Below are 23,166 nucleotides of genomic sequence, written 5' to 3' on the forward strand. Positions count from 1 at the left end.
TTTAGTAGTAAGGACAACATGCCTTTTTTAAAAAAGGTTGATTTTACCATCTTTTCTCCCTTACCCCCAGCTTCCTGCAGTAGAGTAGATTTGGCACCCCAACTGTTGCAGTACTGTCAACATAAGGACATAAATGTTAGCTTTTCAATTCAATTTATTAAATATAATTTTAATGTGGGTATTTGGAAACTTTCTAGAATTTTCTGAATAGATTATGTGAAAGGACAGACAAGGTTCTATGGAATATAACTGTAAGCTACAGGGAAGACTTTAGTGGGACACAGTCTCTCAGTCCATACAGATGAGCAATCAAGACCAACAAACACAGCCATCTTCTGTATGGATCCACTTCCTCTAGAACACGGGTGTCAAGCTCATGGCATCATGTTGCCATTACGTGATGTTTCGCGACCTTTTTTTCCCTTCGCAGAGCTGTGGTGCGCATGGCCTGCACATGATGTACCTGGCCTGCAGCTCACCAGTTTGACACCCCTGCTCTAGAACATACTCCAAATCTGCTGCAACACAACAGGAAATGATTACTGAGATAATGTGTACAAAACAATCTGAATATTCTGTATAATTAATGCTTACATTAGTAGTAGTTTATATTAGAGAGCCAGTTTGGTCCAGTGGTTAAGGCATTAGTCTAGAAAGGAGATTGTGAGTTCTGGTCCCAACTCGGCCATGAAAGACAGCTAGGTGACTTTGGGCCAGTCACTCTCTCAGCTCAATGCACCTCACAGTTGTTGTTGTGGGGAAAACAGCGGTATGTTGGATATGTTTGCCATATCAAGTTAGTTACTTGAAAAAATTACAAAGGGCGGGATTTAAAATAATAAAATAAATAAAAATGTGCTGTGAATAAGCAGCATAACTTGAATGCTGTGAGCCCAGTTGCTGCCACTTTGTTTTACAAAGATTTTGAAGGTCTCAGATGAAGCTTGTGAAGGTCTTGGGGTATAACTACATGTATACACAGTAGAATTAAGTCTTGGAATAAAATGGCTTCTGGGAAAAAGTTTGTCAATTCACTGAAATAAAAACTGCACAAACAGGAAAGAGATACATTTACAACACTAATGCAAAGCATCTGCAGATGCTAATCGGTTTGTAATCTAAAACTAAAGGAAAGTCCAGTCGTCATTATAAATAGTTCCTTAAGATCAACGCCTTGATAAGAGACAGTGGGTCATTCTTTTTCCTTTTGGCAGACTTTGTTAAGTGGCAGCTGAAAATAAATCTGTCTCTGTAAATTAATTCTCTGATGAGCACCTTCTTGTCTAAATTATGCTGTCAGATAAACTTCTTTTCTACAAAATGATTTAGTCAGGCTAGCTCCATAATAATGTCTTAAATAGATGGGTATGAATTCTGGCATACAAAGATACACAAGAAGCAAAGAGACAATACTGTGGACCAGGGAATCTCTTTAGTTTTCATTGTGCTGTCAGCAGAATCTGAGCAAAGACTCTTAGGTAAAACCTCTCTCTTTCTACATTTCTACATTTTGCAGCCTGAGAATGAGATCTTCTTAGCAGAGGATCTTATCAAAATAATGAAAGTCCTAACACTGATTAAACTCAAAGTTGGGAAAATGGATATATATATTTCAGAAAGTCAGGAGATAAAATTATCACAAACTCCATTTCTGATCACAAGGAATATCAACTCAAAAGAAACAAGCCTGAACAAGTGTCATTTTAAAAGTCCTTCCCTAGTATGTGAGCTGAAATATTTTGAGTAGAGTTTGCAGCAAATCGATTTGCTTTACCTTAATAAGATACAATATATCATAGCTTTTGTCAAAATACCTAATAAATTGTGGGTTACTTAATAAACCATAGCCAAACCACGATTTATTGAATGTGTGATTTTAGCCTTTGTTATATTTGCTTATAAGCCACAATCATAAACTAGGGAATATCTAAACAGTATGGCTTTTCAAATTTCTTTGAAATTTCTTCTTTCTATAATAATTATTAGGATTTCCCCTTTGAAAAATTATATTTAGTAAATTAAACAAGAGACTGTCAAACATTCATATTCAAGGTACAGCTTTATTCCTCACCCTAAAAAAGGCAACAAGTCTTCCAGCCAATGAAAGATAAACTGTCTTCAGTCTTGGTTTGCACACAGACATTTCCCCTCCTCAATTAATAGTTCAGTTGGTTCTGAATGGTACAAAAATAAAGATGAACAAATAATAAAATAATAAAAGTGTGTGTGTGTGTCTCACATGTACTTGTCTGGAAGACTCCCATGCAGCAGTCATTTAAAGATAATTGAAAAAGGAAATATCTCTAAATAAAAAAAAATTAGGCTTCTTCTAACCTTCTAATGGTAGCATATTCTATGTCTAGCAAACTCTATGACTGCAGTTAGATAGTGAAAGCAAGAGTCTTACATTCCTTGTCCTTTATTATTATGTTAACAATAGTTTGGCATTAAAAAATAATACCATATAAGCAAGATGCAGTATTTTAGAAATGTTTCCAGATGTTAAATGTCTATGGAGTTTCTCAGTCATTCAGGTCATGGTTGTCCCAAGGGTGCTTTTTCAAAAGGCAAATGGACTTTGTTTTTCCTTAAAGATATTTTTGCATCAAATAAGCTTCTTCAGTTCTGACTGAATGGTGGAGAACATTCAGTGGAGTGGACATTTTCCACTATTCAGTCAGAACGAAAGAAGCTTCTTGGATGAGAAGCGAAACGTCTCCAAGGAAAAACAAAGTCTAGTTGCCTTTTTAAAAGGCAACTTTGGGTTTCCAGATATTAAGAAAAAGACGTGAAGTCATATTCAGCATTAATAATTCAAGTAGACAGAAGTTTCTCTTAGAAAAAAAGGCATTACATATGTCATGAAATACATCTGACATTAGATTCTTGTATGTATTTGTCATGCTACAGGGAAAAATTATGCAGAATGATTGTTGTTGAAAAGAAAAATCCTACATTAAAATAGAGACTACTGAATAAGTGCCATGTTCAATTTATAGATTAATTCTCAGTAAGTCATTCAAAACAAGTTTCATCCCTTGCATTCACTCTCATTGGGCATTAATAGTACAGTGCATAGAGGTCTTGCAATGAAATGAGTAACCTTTCTGGTGTTACCCTTTTAAGTGTAGCACTAAGTAGTATTCTGTGTTTATTTTATTTATTTGAGTGGTTATAAAGGTATAATGATATAGTAGGATATTGCAAGTAAGTAGAAAGAACTGTTGGCAATTAATCAGCACTTCTAAATTCTTTTTAACAGGTTTCCTGAGTGTTGTAAAAGCTGAAAATTGTAAACCATGACATATTCATCCTTTAGAGACCTGCTTTCAAACAAAATCTGTGTAGTACAGCAGAAGAGGAATAGATGTCATTAACTGCTTGGATTGCCAAGGAGTTACGCAGTCCTTTTTCATCTCTTCTAGCAAGAACTGTGTGATGGCCAAATAATTCATTGAAATGTAGGAAACTACCTTATGCCATCTAATTCAGTGTGATATACATCAACTGGCATCAGCTTTCTGGGGTTTCTTTGAGAATCTGGGGATTGCATCTGGCCCTTCATGTAAAGCATATGATTTGTTGCTGAACTCATAACTATTACTGAGCTACGGCTTCACTGTTAGAAGTGGAGCAGAGAAATTTAATCCTGAGCTGTGGACCAGAAAATCCGGAGACTCAGTCATTTAATTTTGTTGTTAATTAGATGTATCCCTTCAACATGATTTCTCACTCAAAGAATTATTACTGATTTTATTGCTGAAACATTAATTAATAGCAGAAGATGATTACTGTAATAATCTCAATTATTTTTTTGGAATCGGGGGTGGGGGGGGGGATGGGAACAGAAATAAAATCATGTGCATGCAAACTGTAAAATGCTGTTTGGTTCATTATCTCTACGCTAGTATTGTCTCTCCCCCTTAATATGAAAACAAATAAAATCCTGTATAGGCAAGACACTCTTTATGTTCTTGTAACTTAGATAGACAAAGGATATGTGAGAACGTTTTGCTTTTCATAGTCTCTCTGGCTTCTTATGCTTATATTAAATTCCAAGGGTAAACCTCATGAGAATATTCCTCCCATGGGGTTTTCTCAGAGATACATCCACTTCTTAAATTGATTGCTTGCCCTTAAGAAATTGTTGTTTTTCTCTTTCTTCAGGAAATAAAAAATGAAGCATTCATCTCTCCAGTTTCTCTGTCCAAAAATTTGGTGGAGAAAAGGAGATCGTTGTCAGTTTCTTTTACATTGTTCCCTCACTACTGGATTCCATCCCTTTTGTTCTGACCAAGGCTTCCCGAGACCCTAATTAAGCACACGCTTAGTTAAAACAACTCTTGTTTTATTTCAATGCTGGGAATTATTTTCATTCCCAGCTGGTAATCAGTCCCAAACAGTCCCTTCGAGATAAGCACCCACCTTTCTTTCCTTTGAATTGCTACCAACAACTAGAGTGCTAAATGAATTATAAAAAAACTAACCGAAGTACAAAGTCCACACAGAGCTTCAAGGATTAATCTGAACAGAACAAACAACTGCTTCCTACAAAGGTTTCTTCACCTTTGCCTGTCCTTTATACCTTATGCAAGGGGCAATCATCTCCTGAGTTGCCCCTTTTGTCTCAGTTGCTCTTGCCTTCTAGCAGCTCTGCGCACATGCACACTGGGAACAAGCTCCCTTGTTTCTCGGCCTCACTGCTATCAGACTCCGGAGGCTCTGGAGTCAGCACCCCACTCCCAGATGGTCCTGTCCCCATCTCTGCTTCGGATGCAGGACCCTCGTCCGAGTCCTCTCCAGACTAACAGATAATCAGAGTTGGAAGGGACCTTATAGGTCATCTAATCCAGTGGTCTCCAACCAGTGAGCCGGGGAACACTGGTGGTCCGCGAGAAAATTTTGGTGGTCTGCAGAGAAATGTCACCCCCAAAGCAATTAATCCAAACTGCGCGGGAACACAAGGCTGCACCGTCCACATGGCCAATGGGAACACAAGGCTTGCGTTGCTTGCATTGTGAACAACATGAGGTAGTGAGGGGAGGGGGGGAAGGCGGAGGGGGAAATTTGCCCTATGCGCCTCACATGCCTTGCCTGGCCACCTGGCTGCTTCTTTCCGCTTTTGGCTGCACACAAGGAAAGCAGAAAAGGTCTGTCTTTCTCTCTGCCAGAAATGAGTCTTTGGGAACCTGCAAGGCATCCTGCTCCAAGATGCTGCGCCGGCATTACAAGTCTCACAAAGACACATTTCTGGCAGAATTTGGGAGAGAGAAAGAAAGACTTCTGCTGCTTTCCTTGCATGAAGCCAAAAGTCTCTCTCTCTCCTCGAGAACGGAGCTGGAGATGGTATCCTGTGATCTCAAATAAAGAATGATCAATTGGTAGGAAAACAGGGTGAGGAATTTTTCTGTAGACTTTTTTGGGATTTTCCCAGAGTCTCTGGTCCGCGGGATTTAAAATTATGATTTTGGTGGTCCCTGAAGTCCAAAAGGTTGGCAACCCCTGATCTAGTCCACCACCCCCAAAGTGGGAAACCCTACACCATTTCTGACAAATGGCAGTCCAATCTCTTCTTGAAAGTCTCAAGTGATGGCGCTCCCACAACTTCCAAGGGCAAGCTGTTCCATTGGTTGATTGTTCTCACTGTCAGAAAGTTTCTCCTTATTTCCAGGTTAAATCTCTTCTTGTTCAGTTTCCATCCATTATTCCTTGTATGGCCTACAGGTGCTTTAATAAAGCTTGACCCTCTCTTCTCTGTGGCAGCCCCTCAAATATTGGAAGATTGCTATCATGTCTCCCCTGGTCCTTCTCTTCACTAGACTAGCCATGCCCAGTGCCTGCAACTGTTCTTCATATGTTTTAGTCTCCAGTCCCCTAATCATCCTGGTTGCTCTTCTCTGTACTCAGACTTCCAGACTGGTCCCTGTTCTTCCCCACTGTCCAATTCCACTGCCGTCTGCACAGGCTGCCGGCGAACCACAAACCTTTTGCCTTATATTTCTTCCAGAAGAGTCGGATGCTGCTCCCATGGGATGATGGGAAGGCACTGTTGTTAAAATGATTCTGTCACTGTGTTACTCATGTTGTATGAAATGGTCTAGGCTTGCTTTAATTAACAGAGTCAGACTTTGGAGATTACCTGATATGTTTTGGTAAAGCAAAAAAGATGAACTGATTGGCCTCAACAAAGGATCATCGGTAACTTTGAATCATTTTGAAACATTGTGCTGCAGGACAAAGCTCACCTGAATCCTCCTCTAACATTTCCCAAAGCTTCAAGACTGGGCTGATTTGGGTTACTTGCAATTCACCCTGCAAGTGTGAACCGTCAAACCTGGAATATTTTGGCATATGCCAAGAGGCTTTAAATTGGTTAGCTTCAGAGCATGCTGTGGAAATGCCTGCATTATGCAAAGGAATCACTCAGTCTGGAAGATTTTTTTAGGAGCATAAAGAATGTGGAACTCAGTGACTTTCTCCCAATCGCTTTCCAAAACTAGAAACCCTCTACACTGCTCATCCATCCTTTGTAAGTGGTCAGAATGCGGATCCAGGCTGGGCCGTTTTAGCACATAGTCTATGAGACAGCGGTGCAGTATTCACTGTAGCTGCCCAACAAGGCCATCTTGGACACCTACAATGCCACAGCTGCCCAGTCTGAAATGCTCGGCCTTCTCTTACAAAATTTGAAAAAAACATCATCTCAGAGTTCTCCTGTAGTGAAGTGCTCCAAAGCCAGGCAAAGTCTGGTAATCACTTCACTTCACCTCACTTTCAGAAATAAGACTATGTTACCTCCTGAAGTAGTTTTGAGAGGGTGCCTAGAACTTAAGAACAATTTGACGCTATTTTATTTAAAAATAGCCAACACGAGACAGATCCTAGATTTTTATACCAAACAATACTCCTGATAGAGAAATATAGATTTAATTAATTTAATTTGGTAGGCAAAGATTAAACGGCACAGATTTAAAAACAAGTATTGCATGAATTCTTCTTGAATCCCTTCACTGCATGTACATGATATCAGAGATGGACTGCCACAGAAATTCAGCAAGATTTTATGTGATTAAAAATAAATTATTTATTTTGCAATATTGATTATTTTATTATGAACTAACTAAAACAAGTCTTACATTTAATGTCTATTTACCAAGAGCAAACCACATTTTGTACAAGCCTTTTATCAAAGTGTTTATCTTTTATTTTTCCCCTAGAATTTGAAATAAATATTTTTGATACTGATGGCCTTTGGAAAACTTTGATAATGACATCGCTAAATGTCTATGGAGATTATCAGTCATCTAGGTGATGGTTGTCCTAAAGGTGCTTTTTCAAGAGGCAAGTGGACTTTCTGTTTTTTCTTTGAAGATGCTTTGCTTCTCATCCAAGTACTGGAGATGAAGTAGCTTCTTGGATGAGAAGCGAAACGTCTTCAAAGAAAAACCACAAGGTTCACTTGCCTTTTGATAAGGACAGTTGACAAGACTCTTATTGTTTTAAATTCTTTTATAGAAGTATACTATCTATTTTGTTCAAATGGAAATAAATGAAGATGGTAGCCCTGGATGTGCAATCATAAAATGTAAGTTTATTTTCTAGATGAATGTTTTAGACAATACATCCAAGGGGAGAAAAAAAAAACATGATTTGTGTTAAATGCAAAGACACCAAGAGAATTTCCAATGACTTCTTTCTTTCAATTAGGATTGAGACATGTCTACATACTTTAATAGCTGAAAAGCCTCTATGCATTTGTGGAAGTTGAATTATATTCTCATTGCGGTAACCATATAAAGGAAGGAATTCAGTGCACCAAAAAGAAAGCTTCTGGTTTCCCAAAACAAATTACTGGTCATTTCACTGTAAGGTTGACAAGGATTCTTAGTGAAATCTCAATTCTTACATTCAGACTTAGAAAGCAAGGAACTGGTCATAAAACTACTGCTGCTTTGCCAGTTGGAAGGTACACTCTGGATAGCAGAAACATCAGTATCGGTCTTCTTATTCTGTGAGAGAGAAGAATTTTTTTTCATGTGAAAAAGATTGATGTTAATTATATTTCGTTTTATTTTTTGTGATTCAAAATAACCACAAGCCAGGTTGTATGACTACAACAGTACTATTTTAAACTGGCAAAATCCGGTTTCACTGTTCAGAATGTAAATCTAGTAGTTACCATTACATATAATTTCCATCCAGATTGCGTGTCTTTGTCAACAACATTTAGAATTCTGGGAAAGGTCATCTTCTGTATTTGCTGCTGGGAGCTCTGTCCCTTCTTGCTAAAATGCACATAAACAGGAATTGGCCTCTCTGTTGTTCCCACGCAAAGTCCTTAAACTTGCAAAGTGGCATCCCGTGAATTATCTGCTTTGTTGCAGCATGAAATAAGCATTTGCAAATAAATAAATAAATAGATTCAAGGGATTTATTTCAGACCAGAAAGAAAACAAAGACGTTTAAGAGCTAAATGCTTGACACTCTATTAATACTGTCTCCATGCTAACAGCTTAATCTGATCTTCCACCTTTGATAATTTAAAAGCTCCCAGTGCATTATCCTAAAAATAGATAATAGGCTTTTGACTTTTTTCCACTAACAAAGAAAAAAAGCTTGGCAAACATGGGGAAAAATATATTGTATGTGTGTCTAAATGAGGTAGTGGTGTAGTCTCTAACGATAGGCGAGACCTGACCCTGACCCTGACCTAATATGGAGCCAGATTTTCTAAGCTTACTTAGTTCCTTCACTGTTCAAACGTGAATGAAATCCCCTTGCTGAATTCCTTCACTTCAACATAGTGGGACTGAGATGAAAATAAGACTTTTACAAGTAGAGTATAACAAATAGAGAACTTATTCTTTCCGTGTAACTTTTATTGTTTTACCAATGTATAAAACTAGGAAGAAAAATAAAAATAGGAAATTAAGGGAACAAAAAGGAAAGCGGGGAATGAAAATATAAGGTAAAAGGGAAGAAAGAAAAAGGCGTTGACTTCTGACTCTTTTTAACACAGTATAAGATAACAACTTAACAACCTCAACTTTTTACTTTTTCACAATAATATATAACTAGCCATTTCTATAACAACAAATCTATCTAATCGGCAAAACCAAAGTCAAAGTTTCATTTTTTTTTTCATCACAAGCACAAAATCCAGAAGTGATATCCAAATGAAAAAAATATTTTCCACTTCTCCTCTTTGAATAGAACAATCAGTTTAACCATTCCTGCTTTATCTTCCTTGCTGTTGAAATAATATGCATTTCTATTTGCAGTTAATAATCTTTATAAGCTATCACCATTTATGTTAACAAAATCCATTCTATTCTTTCAGATTCTTTAGTCTTAAAGGGAAAAATATGTTTTCATCCATTTTAAAACACTAAATGTTCTTTAAAACGATGTCTAAAATTAAAACATTCCAATACATCTTTTTTTTTAACTTCCTCCTAGCATACATACTTTAAAAGTTCACTTTCAGATGAATAAAACTCCAATTAACTCCAATTAACTCATTAAATTTAGATCACTTATACAGATTATTCTGTATAAATATGAAGCTGATAGGCAATGATTTACCTATCTCTATATTTTAGTGCTGCCTGAAACAGTACTTTCCCACTTTAGGAGCTGACATAAGTCATAGCCCTTATGTTCCATTAGTCTGTATTGACTGTGAGAGAGAAAGAGAAGTGTGTGTGTGTGGGGGGGAGGAAACTTCCAACGCAGAGGTTGAAAGCTGGGAATATCACACATTAGGGCCAATGTGACAATGACTACAAATGTGGCTGTGGATTTGCCAATTCTTATTGTGCTCTAAGTTTTTAAAGACTTTGCTTGGCCTTTTGGTGTCCTTCTATTCTTCCAATGACTTATAGTTCCACTATGCCCCAACTATTAACTTACTAAGTTACCTTAGTTAGAGACAGAACATTGACCTTTGGAAATCTTTGGTCTGACCTTGCAATGCAAATTGACATCTTTTTAGCCAATTATTAAAATTGGCATGTTGCTTCTGTGATTATGCACCGTCCAGAGTTCCAGCAACTAGAGCTAATTTTTTTTTGAATAACTGCATAGAAAGACAGAGAAGACAAACTTTGAAGAAAAAACAAACTTACTTGGAAGCTTTCAAGTTTATGTTTTAAATATTCCAGATGCTGCTGTAATGAGCCCACAAGTTCCTTGTATTTATTGTATCTTTTCTCGATAATTTCTTTCTGACTGTGAGAATTCTGAAATCAGAAACTTTTCAAGTGAGTGAAATAATTATCTCACAAATGTTTTAAAATAATGGTCAAAGGATCATTCTGAGATAAAGGAGAATAGGCTGTATCTATCCAGGACCCACTGAACCTCAAAATAATTAAAGTTGTTATGAGATTTGGTTAGTATGAAATTTTGAAAGAATTCATATGGGAATACTGAAGTATTGTGATTTTAAAATTTCATAGTTTTCTTTCAATTTTGCCTGTATTATTTTTAGAAATAATTGAAGGCACAGAACATACCTAACACTCCTTCGTCTTCCTATTTTCCCCACAACAAGCCTGTGAGGTGAGTTGGGTTGAGAGAGAGTGACTGACTCAAAGTCACCCAGCCGACTTTCATACCTAAGGTGGACTAGCATTCATGGTCTTCGGGTTTCTAGCCTAGTGTCTTAACCACTAGACCAAACTGGCTGTATAATGTTTGATGACTTTTGCTAGAGTTCACTACTGTTTTGAGAAGGGGAGTTCTCAACTTTAAAAACATATTCAAATGCTTAATATTTGCAGATATTATATGGAACATATCTCTAAAGAAATATATTTTAATAAAAGGTTTGTAGTTTTAGCAAGAACTACTTGAAAAGGCCTCTCTGCTTAGTATAATGTCCACCAGAAACCTCTCTTAGTGGCTAGGCTCCCTGCCCTATCTATTAAAAAAAATTAAAATTAAAAATCTATACGAAACTGGATTGCTTCAGCCTCTAGGCTATTTATTTGCAATAATGGCTATGATAGTTACAAAAGTTTTAGCTAGGCTCACTAACCTATCCATTTTAAACAAAATTAAAATTAAAAATCCATATAAAATTGGTTTGTTGCAGTCTCTGATATATTTGCAATAATGCTATGATACTCACAAAGGTTTTAACAGAGTGGTAGAAAGCATCCAACCAGGTAAGTGTAAGTCTGCTAAATGGATGTCTTATGACTACCAGAGTTCACACACAACCATCTTTTGAGCATATCCAGTCTGGCTTCCCAAAATGCCATGTCTGCATTCAGTCACTCCAAATTGCTTGTATATAGTACAAAAGAACAATGCCAAGATTGAGCAGGACAAACAAGGATGGATTTGGAAATGACAATTTCTGCACTGGACAGATTACAGGTCCCAAGATACATTGCCAGTTTTTTTTCCTTGATAGTTGAGCTATGGAAGGGTAATCTGGTCTCAGCAGGAATGGAAAGTTTTTATCTACAATTCTATTCCCTGGTTTCTATGAATGTCAGTTGTGTTTTGCTACTGAAGATGAGTCCAAATCTCTACGGCTTACTAAAAAGAAAATATTCTGCATCTTGTCTGAGATGTCTCTTTTTTTGGGTGAAATGGTAATAGTATAGGAGAAAGAGAACAGAATGGCCTGAGGGTTAACTGGGACAACACGGCGGGATTTGGGGGTGTTCTGGTCAGTAGAAGTAGTAGAAGCAGGGCCAAATATTTGATTGACTTCAGTGGGAGTCCCAGTTCTTGCAGATGCCATATTGGGCTTGGATGGGAAGATCAGATAATTAACTGTGTTTGTTGGGTGGGGGGTGTTCAGTGGGGTGTTTGAGATGTATGATGACTGCCAAATGGCAAAGTCAAAAACAACCAGAATATAAGTAGTGTATATAGGTTCAGTGAAGTAGTGTATATAGGTTTAGATAGAAAGCGAGAATACTTTGGGGTATATGTAAACAATAGGGCTATAACAATAGGAAGAATAAAAGGGGCAATGGAAGCATTATGGTGGTGAGCAACAAATATATGGTGGGTGACAGACAACTCTAGGGAAATGGATATTGTAGATCTGAGCCCAATCCCCACTTCCAGCCTCCTGGCTTTGTCTCAGGAGCCATATGGCTGGGCCTTTGGGACTTTTGTGCTCTAGCGATTACTTTTGAATACCAGATACTGTACCCATGTAATACATTTATTTTCATCCATTACTTGATTGTGACAGAGTGGACTTGGCTTAGCAAGACCTAGACAGGTGAGATAGTAAGTGCCTTCATTTCAAAATGTGCCCATCCATATTTCATGGATGTATGTGGCTAGAGAAGGTGAAGAGGAATGGTAATTGCTCTCCACAAGGCTTTGCAGGTCACCAAGGACATTGTTTCACACATAACAGGATATCAGGGCTTATTTCTGAGGCACGTTTGCCCTTATTTGTACACGGTAAATTCACAACCTTGGAATCCTCTGGAACTCACAGTTCTGCCAGAAGAGCAGTTAAAAACTGTGACCAAGGCAGTCTTTTCCACAGTTCTATCTTGTATTAAAATATTTCCAGATAGGGAGAATGCTGCTTGTCATTCATGTCTGTGTAGTTCATATTTGACTATTGCAATTAATTCTATATGGGAATAAACTTGAAGACTGTTTGAAAGTTGCATCTAATCCAAAATGTGGTGACCTTGAGTAGTAATAGACTTGACTCAATATAGTTACATCACTATTTAAGGACCAACAAGGATTGCTACTGAGTCGTGGTGATATAACGATTAGAATGCAGTACTGTGTGCTACTTCTGCTGCCTGCTGGCTGCCTGCAGTTAGGCAGTTCAAGTCTCACTGGCTCAAGGTTGACTCAGCCTTCCATCTTTCTGAGGTCAGTAAAATGAGGATCCAGATTGTTGCAAGCAATATGCTGACTCTGTAAACTTCTTAGAGAGGGCTGTAAAGCACTGTGAAGTGGTATATAAGTCTAAGCACTATTGCTACTAAAAACCAGGTGCAATTGATCTTTACACATATCTACTCTTGAACAGCACAGAGCCTGGAGTTAAGGGCAATTAACAATTCATACAATTTTGGAAAGAAATTAAAACAAGACTCTTCTAAAGAACTTTTGAAAAAGATTAGAATAATTAAACGGCTCCTGATGCTGGTGTCAGAAGATGAAAAAGAATATCAAGTATGATATTATGGGTGGGTTTTTTTTTTTGGATGAGAATGGGTTCTTATTCATAATATATTTCAGTCTAGATTATATAACAGTATAAACCATGCAGAGCTGTTTTAGATGAGAATAAACTTTAAATAAATATGTTCATTAATATATATATATATATATATATATATATATATATATATATATATATATATTTGTTTTCTGAGGTTCTCGCGGGTATTTGTATGTGGATCTTTGGTTATTCGGGTTTTCTCCCGCGTAAGATTCAAAGTATCTAGGCAACGTTTCGGCGAGGTCCCACTCGCCATCTTCAGGCTGGTGCTTTCGGCTCAGTGCCAGTGCAAGCAGTGTGTGACCGGAGCTGCCATCTCTCTATATATACAAGTGGTGGGGGATGGTGTGCTGGGCTGGTTGGCTGTTCTGCAGCCTCTTGATTGGTTGATGGAGTTGATGTTGGTATAATGGGCTGTGTAATGGCCTTTTGTTGTAGAGATATCCTGGATCTTGTGCTGTCATCTCCTGGGTCGTTAGCCTCTTGTGTTTTAATGGCTTGGGTAATGGGTTGTGTGATGGGCTTGTGAGTTCTTTTGTTGTGGTATCCTGGGTCTTGCGTTGTAATCTCCTGGGTCGTTTGTGTTTTGATCTCTTTTCCATTAGCCTCCTGTGTAGTAACAGCTTGGGTAATGGGTTGTGTGATGACCTTGTGAGATTTATTGCTGTGGTATCCTTGGTCTTGTGCTGTGATATCCTGGGTCATTTGCTGTGTTGTGACTTCTTGAGTTCTTGAGGTGTAATTTCTTGAGTTTTCTGATGTGATGTCCTGAGCGGGTGGCTGTGATGTAGCATTTTGGGTTTTTAATATGGCTTTGAGTTTGGGGTCTGGGTCTGTGTTCATTTGGCTTCGAGTTCGTGGTCGTGCCACATCTTCATGGTGGGGGTCAGTTCGCTTCATGTATGGTTCAGAGGAGTTTGAAGTGGGTAGTGATGCAGCTGCAGTGCGGCTTCTGGTCTGTGGTCGTGTCTCATCTTCTGTGTGGGTGTGAGTCTGATTTTTACGTGGAAGTGTGGTGGTGGCACAGCACACCATCCCCCACCACTTGTATATATAGAGAGATGGCAGCTCCGGTCACACACTGCTTGCACTGGCACTAAGCCGAAAGCACCAGCCTGAAGATGGCGAGTGGGACCTCGCCGAAACGTTGCCTAGATACTTTGAATCTTACGCGGGAGAAAACCCGAATAACCAAAGATCACTAAGCCAACACCATATATATATATATATATATATATATATATATATATATATATATATATATATATATATATATATACCGTATTTATCGGCGTATAACACGCACTGGCGTATAACACGCATCTTCATTTTAAGGGGAAATTTCAGGAAAAAAATTTAAAAATTCTGCCTGCCTGCCTTAGTTTCTGGTTGTTTGGGAGCAGCTTCGCTGAGAATAATAACTATTCGCCTCTTTTACTCAGCCGAAGCTGTTCCGATTCAACCATTAACGAAGGCAGGCAGGCAGGCAGAACGGAGCACTGCGGGCGGGCGGGGGGCGGACGGGGTGGGGGTAGCCCCCGCTTCTTTGAAGCAGTTTCTTCCTGTGCTGGTGGAGGAGCGAGAGAGCAACGGAGAGCTGACCCAGAGAGAAGGACAGGCTTCGGTTGCTTCCTCCCTCCCCTTCTTTCATTTGTGTCCTTGATCCCCGATCCCAGCAGCATTCACCGAAGGCTTCTTAACATATATCGGCGTATAACACGCATACATCATTTGCCCCTATTTTCAGGGGGAAAAAGTGCGTGTTATACGCCGATAAATCTGTATATATATATATATATATATATATATATACACTGCTCAAAAAAATAAAGGGGACAACAAAATAAGACATCCTAGATCTGAATGAATGAAATATTCTTATTAAATACTTTGTTCATTACATAGTTGAATGTGCTGACAACAAAATCACATAAAAATTATCAATGGAAATCAAATTTAGCAACCCATGGAGGTCTGGATTTGGAGTTACACTCAAAATTAAAGTGGAAAAAAAACACTACAGGCTGATCCAACTTTGATGTAATGTCCTTAAAACAAGTCAAAATGAGGCTCAGTAGTGTGTGTGGCCTCCACGTGCCTGTATGACCTCCCTACAACGCCTGGGCATGCTCCTGATGAGGTGGCAGATGGTCTCCTGAGGGATCTCCTCCCACACCTGGACTAAAGCATCCCCCAACTCCTGGACATTCTGTGGTGCAATGTGGCATTGGTGGATGGAGCGAGACATGATGTCCCAGATGTGCTCAATTGGATTCAGGTCTGGGGAGTGGCGGGCCAGTCCATAGCATCAATGCCTTCATATTGCAGGAACTGCTGACACACCCCAGCCACATGAGGTCTAGCATTGTTGTGCATTAGGAGGAACCCAGGGACAACTGCACCAGCATATGGTCTCACAAGGGGTCTGAGGATCTCATCTCGGTACCTAATGGCAGTAAGGCTACCTCTGGCGAGCACATGGAGGGCTGTGCAGCCCCCTAAAGAAATGCCACCCAACACTGCCAAACTGGTCATGCTGGAGGATGTTGCCGGCAGCAGAACGTTCTCCACGGCGTCTCCAGACCCTGTCACATCTGTCACATGTGCTCAGTGTGAACCTGCTTTCATCTGCGAAGAGCGCAGGGTGCCAGTGGCGAATTTGCCAATCTTGGTGTTCTCTGGCCAAACGTCCTGCACGGTGTTGGGCTGTAAGCACAACCCCAACCCGTGGACGTTGGGCCCTCATACCACCTTCATGGAGTCTGTTTCTGACCATTTGAGCAGCCACATGCACATTTGTGGCCTGCTGGAGGTCATTTTGCAGGGCTCTGGCAGTGCTCCTCCTGTCTCTCCTTGCACAAAGGTGGAGGTAGCGGTCCTGATGTTCGGTTGTTGCCCTCCTACGGCCTCCTCCACGTCTCCTGATATACTGGCCTGTCTCCTGGTAGCGCCTCCATGCTCTGGACACTACGCTGACAGACGCAGCAAACCTTCTTGCCACAGCTCGCATGGATGAGCTATACTACCTGAACCACTTGTGTGGGTTGTAGACTCCGTCTCATGCTACCACTAGAGTGAAAGCACCGCCGGCATTCAAAAGTGACCAAACCATCAGCCAGAAAGCATAGGAACTGAGAAGTGGTCTGTGGTCACCACCTGCAGAACCACTCCTTTATTGGAGATGTTTTGCTAACTGCCTCTGCTTTCCACCTGTTGTCTATTCCATTTGCACAACAGCATGTGAAATTGATTGTCAATCAGTGTTGCTACCTAAGTGGACAGTTTGATTTCACAGAAGTGTGATTGGAGTTACACTGTGTTGTTTAAGTGTTCCCTTTATTTTTTTGAGCAGTATATATAGCACTTAGTCTGCATTTTAAATATCTGACATGATTATAATCTTGTCATGTAATATCAGTTTTACTCAGCCTAATGAACAAACAATGATATTCCAACTGCTTTCCTATTGAATTTGCTGGCAGTTGCATGATGAACAATACCAGTTATGAGACTACAGACTTCCAGAGTGTCATCATGTGTGAAGTAAGGCTTGAGTTTATCTCAGTAAATATATGTTATATTTATTATATGTTGCATTATATCTTAATAAATTAAACAAAAATGATCACTTTTCAAACAGTTTTTCACATAGCTAAATGATATCAAGTTTTAAAAGGTTACCAAAGTATTGTAAATATATAAAAAACTGGGATAGAGAAAGAAATATTTTCAGATTTTAAATTCATTAAATCTTTAAAAAAAACAATTTGCTGCTGTTTAGAACAAATCTATTCAGCTTCAAGCTAATATGTAAACCTCAAATATAGGGCTATAATATAGTTGTGTTTTAGATGTTATGCCTTAAATATACTTTCCCCTATTGTATAGAATTCTGTTAAATATTTTACAAATGAAAGAGCTCACAAAATATTCTTACCCCCAAATCTCCACAGCCTCCAGAAATATTCAATTTCTCAGGAGCAGATTCCAGATGTTCTAAGGCCAACTGAGTACTCTGAAAAACATTGAAATATTCAAAAAGGCATGTATGCATGATGGGCCTGCATATGTGATATTATCATTAACATTCATAAGATGGTAGAACAATAAATAGTTTCAGAAAAGTTGAGAGTTGAACAGCAAGATGGTCAGCATATAAATTTAATAAATAAGTAAATGAAGTAATTGCATAATTAGACTAAAACTGAGCATGAAGAGGCTGGCTTTGGACATCTTTCCTCAATGTGGAAACTGCATACCTGACACTAATTTGGAGGCACAATACTTGAACACTTTGATATACTTTATGATTAAAGTGATATTTGACAGTGTAGAAACATTCATAAGAGCCCTTCACTCATTATAAATAGGGATCAATTGCTCTTATTTATTTATAATAAATACAAATGAACACAAATACAACATAGACCAGAACACGAAAGCTTTTTGTTTTCTGTTTTCCATGTGTAGTACATTTATTTTTCTTGATACATCCTGCATTGTAACTCAACTGAAGAGGTCACTTGCACTATGTCATGACTCCTCTGAACTACTGAATATGGTGCACATTTTTAAACCACTTTTCCCAAGGAGATATTCCTTCTGAATATTCACATAATCCCCAAATCTCTTATTTTATAAGATCTCAGGTCAGAAGGAAGCAAGGTCCCTAGATTTTAACTGTAATGTAGCTGTGGCACTTTTTATTGTATTAAGAATTTGACCTTGTATTAGATTTTGTCTTTAATCCATAAATTAATATTTGATGTCCCTGGATTCCCAAATGGGCAGAAAGATGAACAAGGTAAAGACGAAACACTCAACTTGCCGGATGAAACTCTGGAACCTAGTAATTTGTTTGAGGCATGTCTGTCTGTCTGTCTAGCTTGCTTGTTGGCCATTTCCAACATCTCTATGAAATTCACAATGTCAACATAATAAAAGGTAAAAGAGCTAAGTGCAAAGAGAAAAATTGACAAGAGGTTTGAAACACAAAAAACTTGGGCCTCTTAAACTGAGTGGAAATAAACACTCCAGCATACCTTGTTTTCGGAGTATATATTGTGGTTCACCGGCAGCAGGTGCGGATGGCTGAGGTCTCAGAGAGAGAAGACTCAGATGAGCGGCCTGCATGTGATGCAGGGATGGGGCCAGGACCATCAGGGAGTGGAATGCTGCCTTCGGAGATTGTGGATGCTGGCAGCAGTGATGAAGAGGTTCCGGTGTCACCCGTGCTGCTGCAGCTGCTCTTTCCTTCGAGCAGCCCTGCATGCACGCACACTGGGCACAGGCTCCTCGAGGACCTCTTCATCACTGCTGCCAGCCTCCACAATCTCCAGCATTCCATTCCCTGATGGTCCTCGCCTGATCCCTGCATCACATGCAGGCCCCTCATCTGAGTCCTCACTCTCCGAGACCTCAGCCGTCCGCACCTGTTGCCAGCAAACCACAACACTATAAGATGCTCTGAAGTATAAGACGCACCTAGCTTTTGGGGAGGAAATCAAGGGAAAAAAAATCTGCCTCTGCCTCCCAGAAATTTGTCTCCGTGCCCCCATTTTTGGCCTCTGCGTACCCCATTTCTGGCCCATTCCAGGCGGGGGGGGGAGAAACGGAACAGGGGGAAAATGGAGTGCGTGGAGGTGGCAATAGGCAATGGCAATCCTTGCAGCCTGAAACAGCTGATTGTCGGGAAGCCATTCCAACCAACAACCAGCTGCTTGTGCTAATCAGGCTGTGCTGAAGCTGAAACAGGATGTTTGGTGCAAGGAGGCAAATTGCTGGGAGGCAGAGGCCAAAGGATGAGGGGGCTTAGGCAACATTCACTGTATAAGATCCACAGACATTTCCACCCACTTTGGGGGGTGGAAAAAGTGTGTCTTATACTCCAAAAAAATACAGTAATTGACATATTCCGTATATTTGATTTTAAATACTATGAACATTTTGACAAAAATATGAAACTCATTATGCTAAAGAGGATTCCTTAGATTCATAACTCTGAAAAATTCAGTGATAGTAATTATAAGTCTTGGCAGTAAATACAGATGAATTTCTTTGAAGAATCTACTGTGATTCATTGAAATTGGTCTAAGTATTAGCAGATCACTTTACTCCATTCCAGAGAACTCCCTCCAAACAAAAATCCTTGTGCCACTATCAAATTAACTTCCATTCACATAAAATGATGGAAAACAATATTAGCTTTAAAAGAATCAGAATGCTCAGAGGACAATTGTTATACAGTATCTTGCTATATCATTTACTACTCTCAAAAGGCTTTTGCTTGTTTTCAGTTTGATCATCAAAAGCAATCTTAAAAAAGGATCACTACAGAATTCTTTGTTCTGCTGTAGGTAGCATAATGTGCTTTCTAGAAAAACAACTGCTAAAGCTTGTATTAAAATATTTAAGCTTCATACTTGGATCTTTACACAATTAACATAAGAAGAATTAATCAAGAAAATTGAATTAATGCATATTCTCTATAAAATTCCAGGCATTTCATCATATACTTCTTAAAACTACACCTTGCAAAATACCCTTAGATGTGTGTTTAAAAATATTCAAGAAAAGCTCTCTTAGAAGACACTTCTACACCTTGGGGTTTGGGTTTTTTTTGCAAACAAAAAAGAAAGAAAATGGCTTGGAGGTGTCTATCAATGTCTGTTCCTCATTAAATTGCTCACTTCTGCATCTTTCCCACAAAGAAGCTGCACTCATTTACATTGTATGCTTCATTTATAGTGGCCTTATGTTCATCAAAGTCTTGATTTTCCATCCCATTAATTTCTGATGAGATTATGGTTTGCTACTTCTTCCCAGAGTCATTTGTGGCCCTGGTCTTTGTAAGGGCTGGAAAAGGTTGAATGATCTGAAAGAGACAGCAGATTCTCAGCAGGTCTTCTTCTGCAGCCTTCAGCCACAGAAATGTTAACGGTGTAAAACAGAACAGGGGCTCAAATGCTCAGCAGTCACCTTAAAGAAACAATATGTTCCAGAAACATTCTGCCATATGAAAGAAACCGCAGAGCACATGATTTCCAAACAACATTCTCTTTAAAATTAAATATATTTATTTTACCTTCATCACATATAAACGATGATAATGAAATGCATTAAAATTTGAATTTCACTGATATTTTATTTTCTCCAAAAGCAGTCATTTGATGCTACTATGTCTGAATGCTGACTTATGTTTATTCTAGACTAATTCACAATTTTCCAAGTTGTCAAAATCATTGAGTATAGCGTACAACTTAGAATTTTCTTTTTCATGTGTCTGAAACTTTAAATGTGCTTCCAAAGGGCAACGTCTGTTTGTTTCATTGCAGTCCAAACAACTGAAGGCTTGTTTCAGGCTTGTTACAACAGTGCCAACAGCTAAGTACCAGCATTATGATCTGTGTGGAAAATAGCTGCCAGGTTAATATTCACTTCACTCAAAAAGCATGTGAAAAACTTTAGTATGATTCATGAGCCTGGTTGCAGGAGTAGATTTTGTGCTCTCATTATGGCAGGCAAGAACACAACAGCTACACTACAATAGTTTTGCTGTCCATGAAGATGGGTAAGAGTGGGGTGGGGTGAAAGGACATGCAAATAAAAGCATAAAAGCCAAGAAAAGAGCGGGGGAAACCTTATTTCGACTGACCTGTAGAAAAAAGCAATAATTTACAGACACATTCAATGATCTCCTAAATTAGATCTGAGTACCATATTAACGATGGCATTTTTCTCTATTAAAAGAGAGAGGTTTAATCATGCAGAACAAAATGTTAAAAAGGTTGGTGAGAGCACCTGACACAGTGAGTGATTAAGTACTGCTAATTATTGCCCAGAAACTGAAAATGATGTGCCATAATGCATACAGTACAACGAATCCAGAAGAGAACAAACATACTTGTCTGCTTGTTATTTAACAGGGAGCAAAGGGCAATGATGATGCTGATAAGGGTCAACCAACTCCAGTTGGACCAACAGAAGTAGCATTTACTTAAAATTGCATTCTTCCATTATACAGTGACTGCTATTAATTTAATTTTCCTAATATAACAGTTTATTTACACACAAAGAGGTGTTCTATCTTCACAGAGAATGATAAAACCTGGTGCTTATTTTCCATGACTTTATAGAAAATCCCTGGATATTTAAAGGGCATGTGAACAGTTAATCCTTCTTATATTGATGCATATGCAATGAAAGGCAGATCTAGGTTGTCCCACAGAACAGATGTAAATCAAAAGACCTTTTTTTAAAATTTTAGTCTTGAAGCCATAAATCCAGATTACAATAAGAAAATGATTGCACCTTCTCCAGCAAGGGTTTCTTACCTCCAATGCCGGGTAAGAAAAAGTTGTTTACAGGTAATAATGATGCTCTGAGTGATGCATGTGTATCAAGAGATATAGATTCTACATCTACAGAATGCTGAAGTCCTATTAGGAGTTTTTCAGTTCAGGATGACAAATAAGAACCTTGGGTCATGAACGCTTCTGATCACAACCAAATCAGGTGCCGATCAAAAAGTCCGCTAAATGTTTCACTCTGGTCACAAACACATCCTCGGGTGGCGATCAAACACAGCCATGGCAATTTTCCCTGATGCGGCTATTTCCTCTTCCGCACCAATTTTTTTGTACATGCATGTGCAGTCAGTCTTACTTCTGGTCACAACCAAATTGGGTTGCGACCAAAAACCTGGAACGGATTATGGTCGTGAGCGGAGGTTTCACTGTATGGCTCTAACTGTGTACACTTTGATAATATTCCTACTCTCTCCTCAGTTTATTTTCGATTAAAGAAACAGTTCAGGAACTAGGATAACAAGCCAAGCAGGAAACTGAGGATGGGAAAAAGAGCTGATTTTGATCATGCAAAGATCCACAGCTACTAGTAAGCTTGTTCATCATCATGGTGTGTACCACATATATGGGTAAGTAGAAAGTATATCTGAGAATAGTAGGCAGCTGTTCTGTCAAGCTAATATGGAAGACAACATTATACTGCTGTAATGTTAAAGATTGTATCTTCTTCAGTCTAAAAATCATATAAATATCCAGGGATAGAATCAAGTTGTTACTCAACAGATAGACTGGCAATGTTGAGACAGCTTGCATAGAATGCCTATGGAGAGAACCTGCTTTTGAGAGAGAGGCAATAAGGACCTAATTCAATTGGATTAAGCAAAAAATGAATCACTCTTCCTCTGGCCATCTTAATACATAAATATATGTATGAGCTACAAAAGGAGTTTGTGCAACACAGAATATCAAATTTATGTGAGCATTTCAAGAATGAGAGCTATATTCTGTTCCTAAGGTGGGGTGCGTGTGAGTGTGTAGAAACAAATATATAAGAACAAAAATGGAATTCAGAAATGCTCTTTGAAAGTAAGATAAGACTAAATCATAAAAACATCTCCTCTATATAAAATTTTAGATATGGAGGACATATCAGAAGATATATGATTGACATGATATATGCCAAGCTACTTTAGGATGCCTTACAGATTCACAGCAATCCACCATCTCCAGAAAGGAGCTATCTATCATGTTTCCCAATTTATTCCAATACGCCTCAATGATGATGACAATGCATTAAAGAAATGGTAAAGGTAGAGTGCCATTCCAATTCAAGTTGTGAACACAATCTGTCCGATAAATGACTGTCGAGAGATATAAAGTACTTGCAAGTTGTACCAGTCCATGCCAAGGGAAAAACAAACAAACAAACAAACAAACAAATTATCAGAATACCTACCCTGGAGGATAGCACTTAAGTGCTGCCATATGGAACTCCTGCCATGGAAGTCAAAGGAAATGAAAGAACTGTGATATGCTTGGTACTTTGTAATAGGAAACAGAGAGGCAGATGCTGAATAGGAATGCTATCTCATTACATCCCATTTGCTCTCCACTTATCTTATGGAACTATATGGA

General features: G+C 38.8%; 1 protein-coding gene across 7 annotated transcripts in view; it reads right to left on the minus strand.

Annotated features, from left to right (window-relative positions):
* Nucleotides 1-23,166, minus strand: part of CEP128 (centrosomal protein 128) — a 202,878-nt gene that overhangs the window by 7,954 nt on the left and 171,758 nt on the right. For 6 of the 7 annotated variants that reach the window (XM_026664338.2, XM_087952034.1, XM_087952039.1 and 3 more), the window contains exons 21-23: nucleotides 17,163-17,240; nucleotides 10,128-10,241; nucleotides 7,572-8,009 (exon numbers count right to left, since the gene is read on the minus strand). In XM_026664338.2, coding sequence (XP_026520123.2) covers nucleotides 7,896-8,009; nucleotides 10,128-10,241; nucleotides 17,163-17,240 — 306 coding nt within the window. In that variant the 3' untranslated portion in view covers nucleotides 7,572-7,895. Of the gene's footprint in view, nucleotides 1-7,571; nucleotides 8,010-10,127; nucleotides 10,242-17,162; nucleotides 17,241-23,166 lie in introns of those variants that run through there. The other variant, XM_087952040.1, reaches the window with a different exon arrangement.

The sequence above is a fragment of the Notechis scutatus genome, chromosome 1, assembly GCF_049901735.1.
Source record: "Notechis scutatus isolate UNSWTSFEM ecotype Mainland chromosome 1, rNotScu1.2, whole genome shotgun sequence".
In the NCBI taxonomy this organism is placed as follows: Eukaryota; Metazoa; Chordata; class Lepidosauria; order Squamata; family Elapidae; genus Notechis; species Notechis scutatus.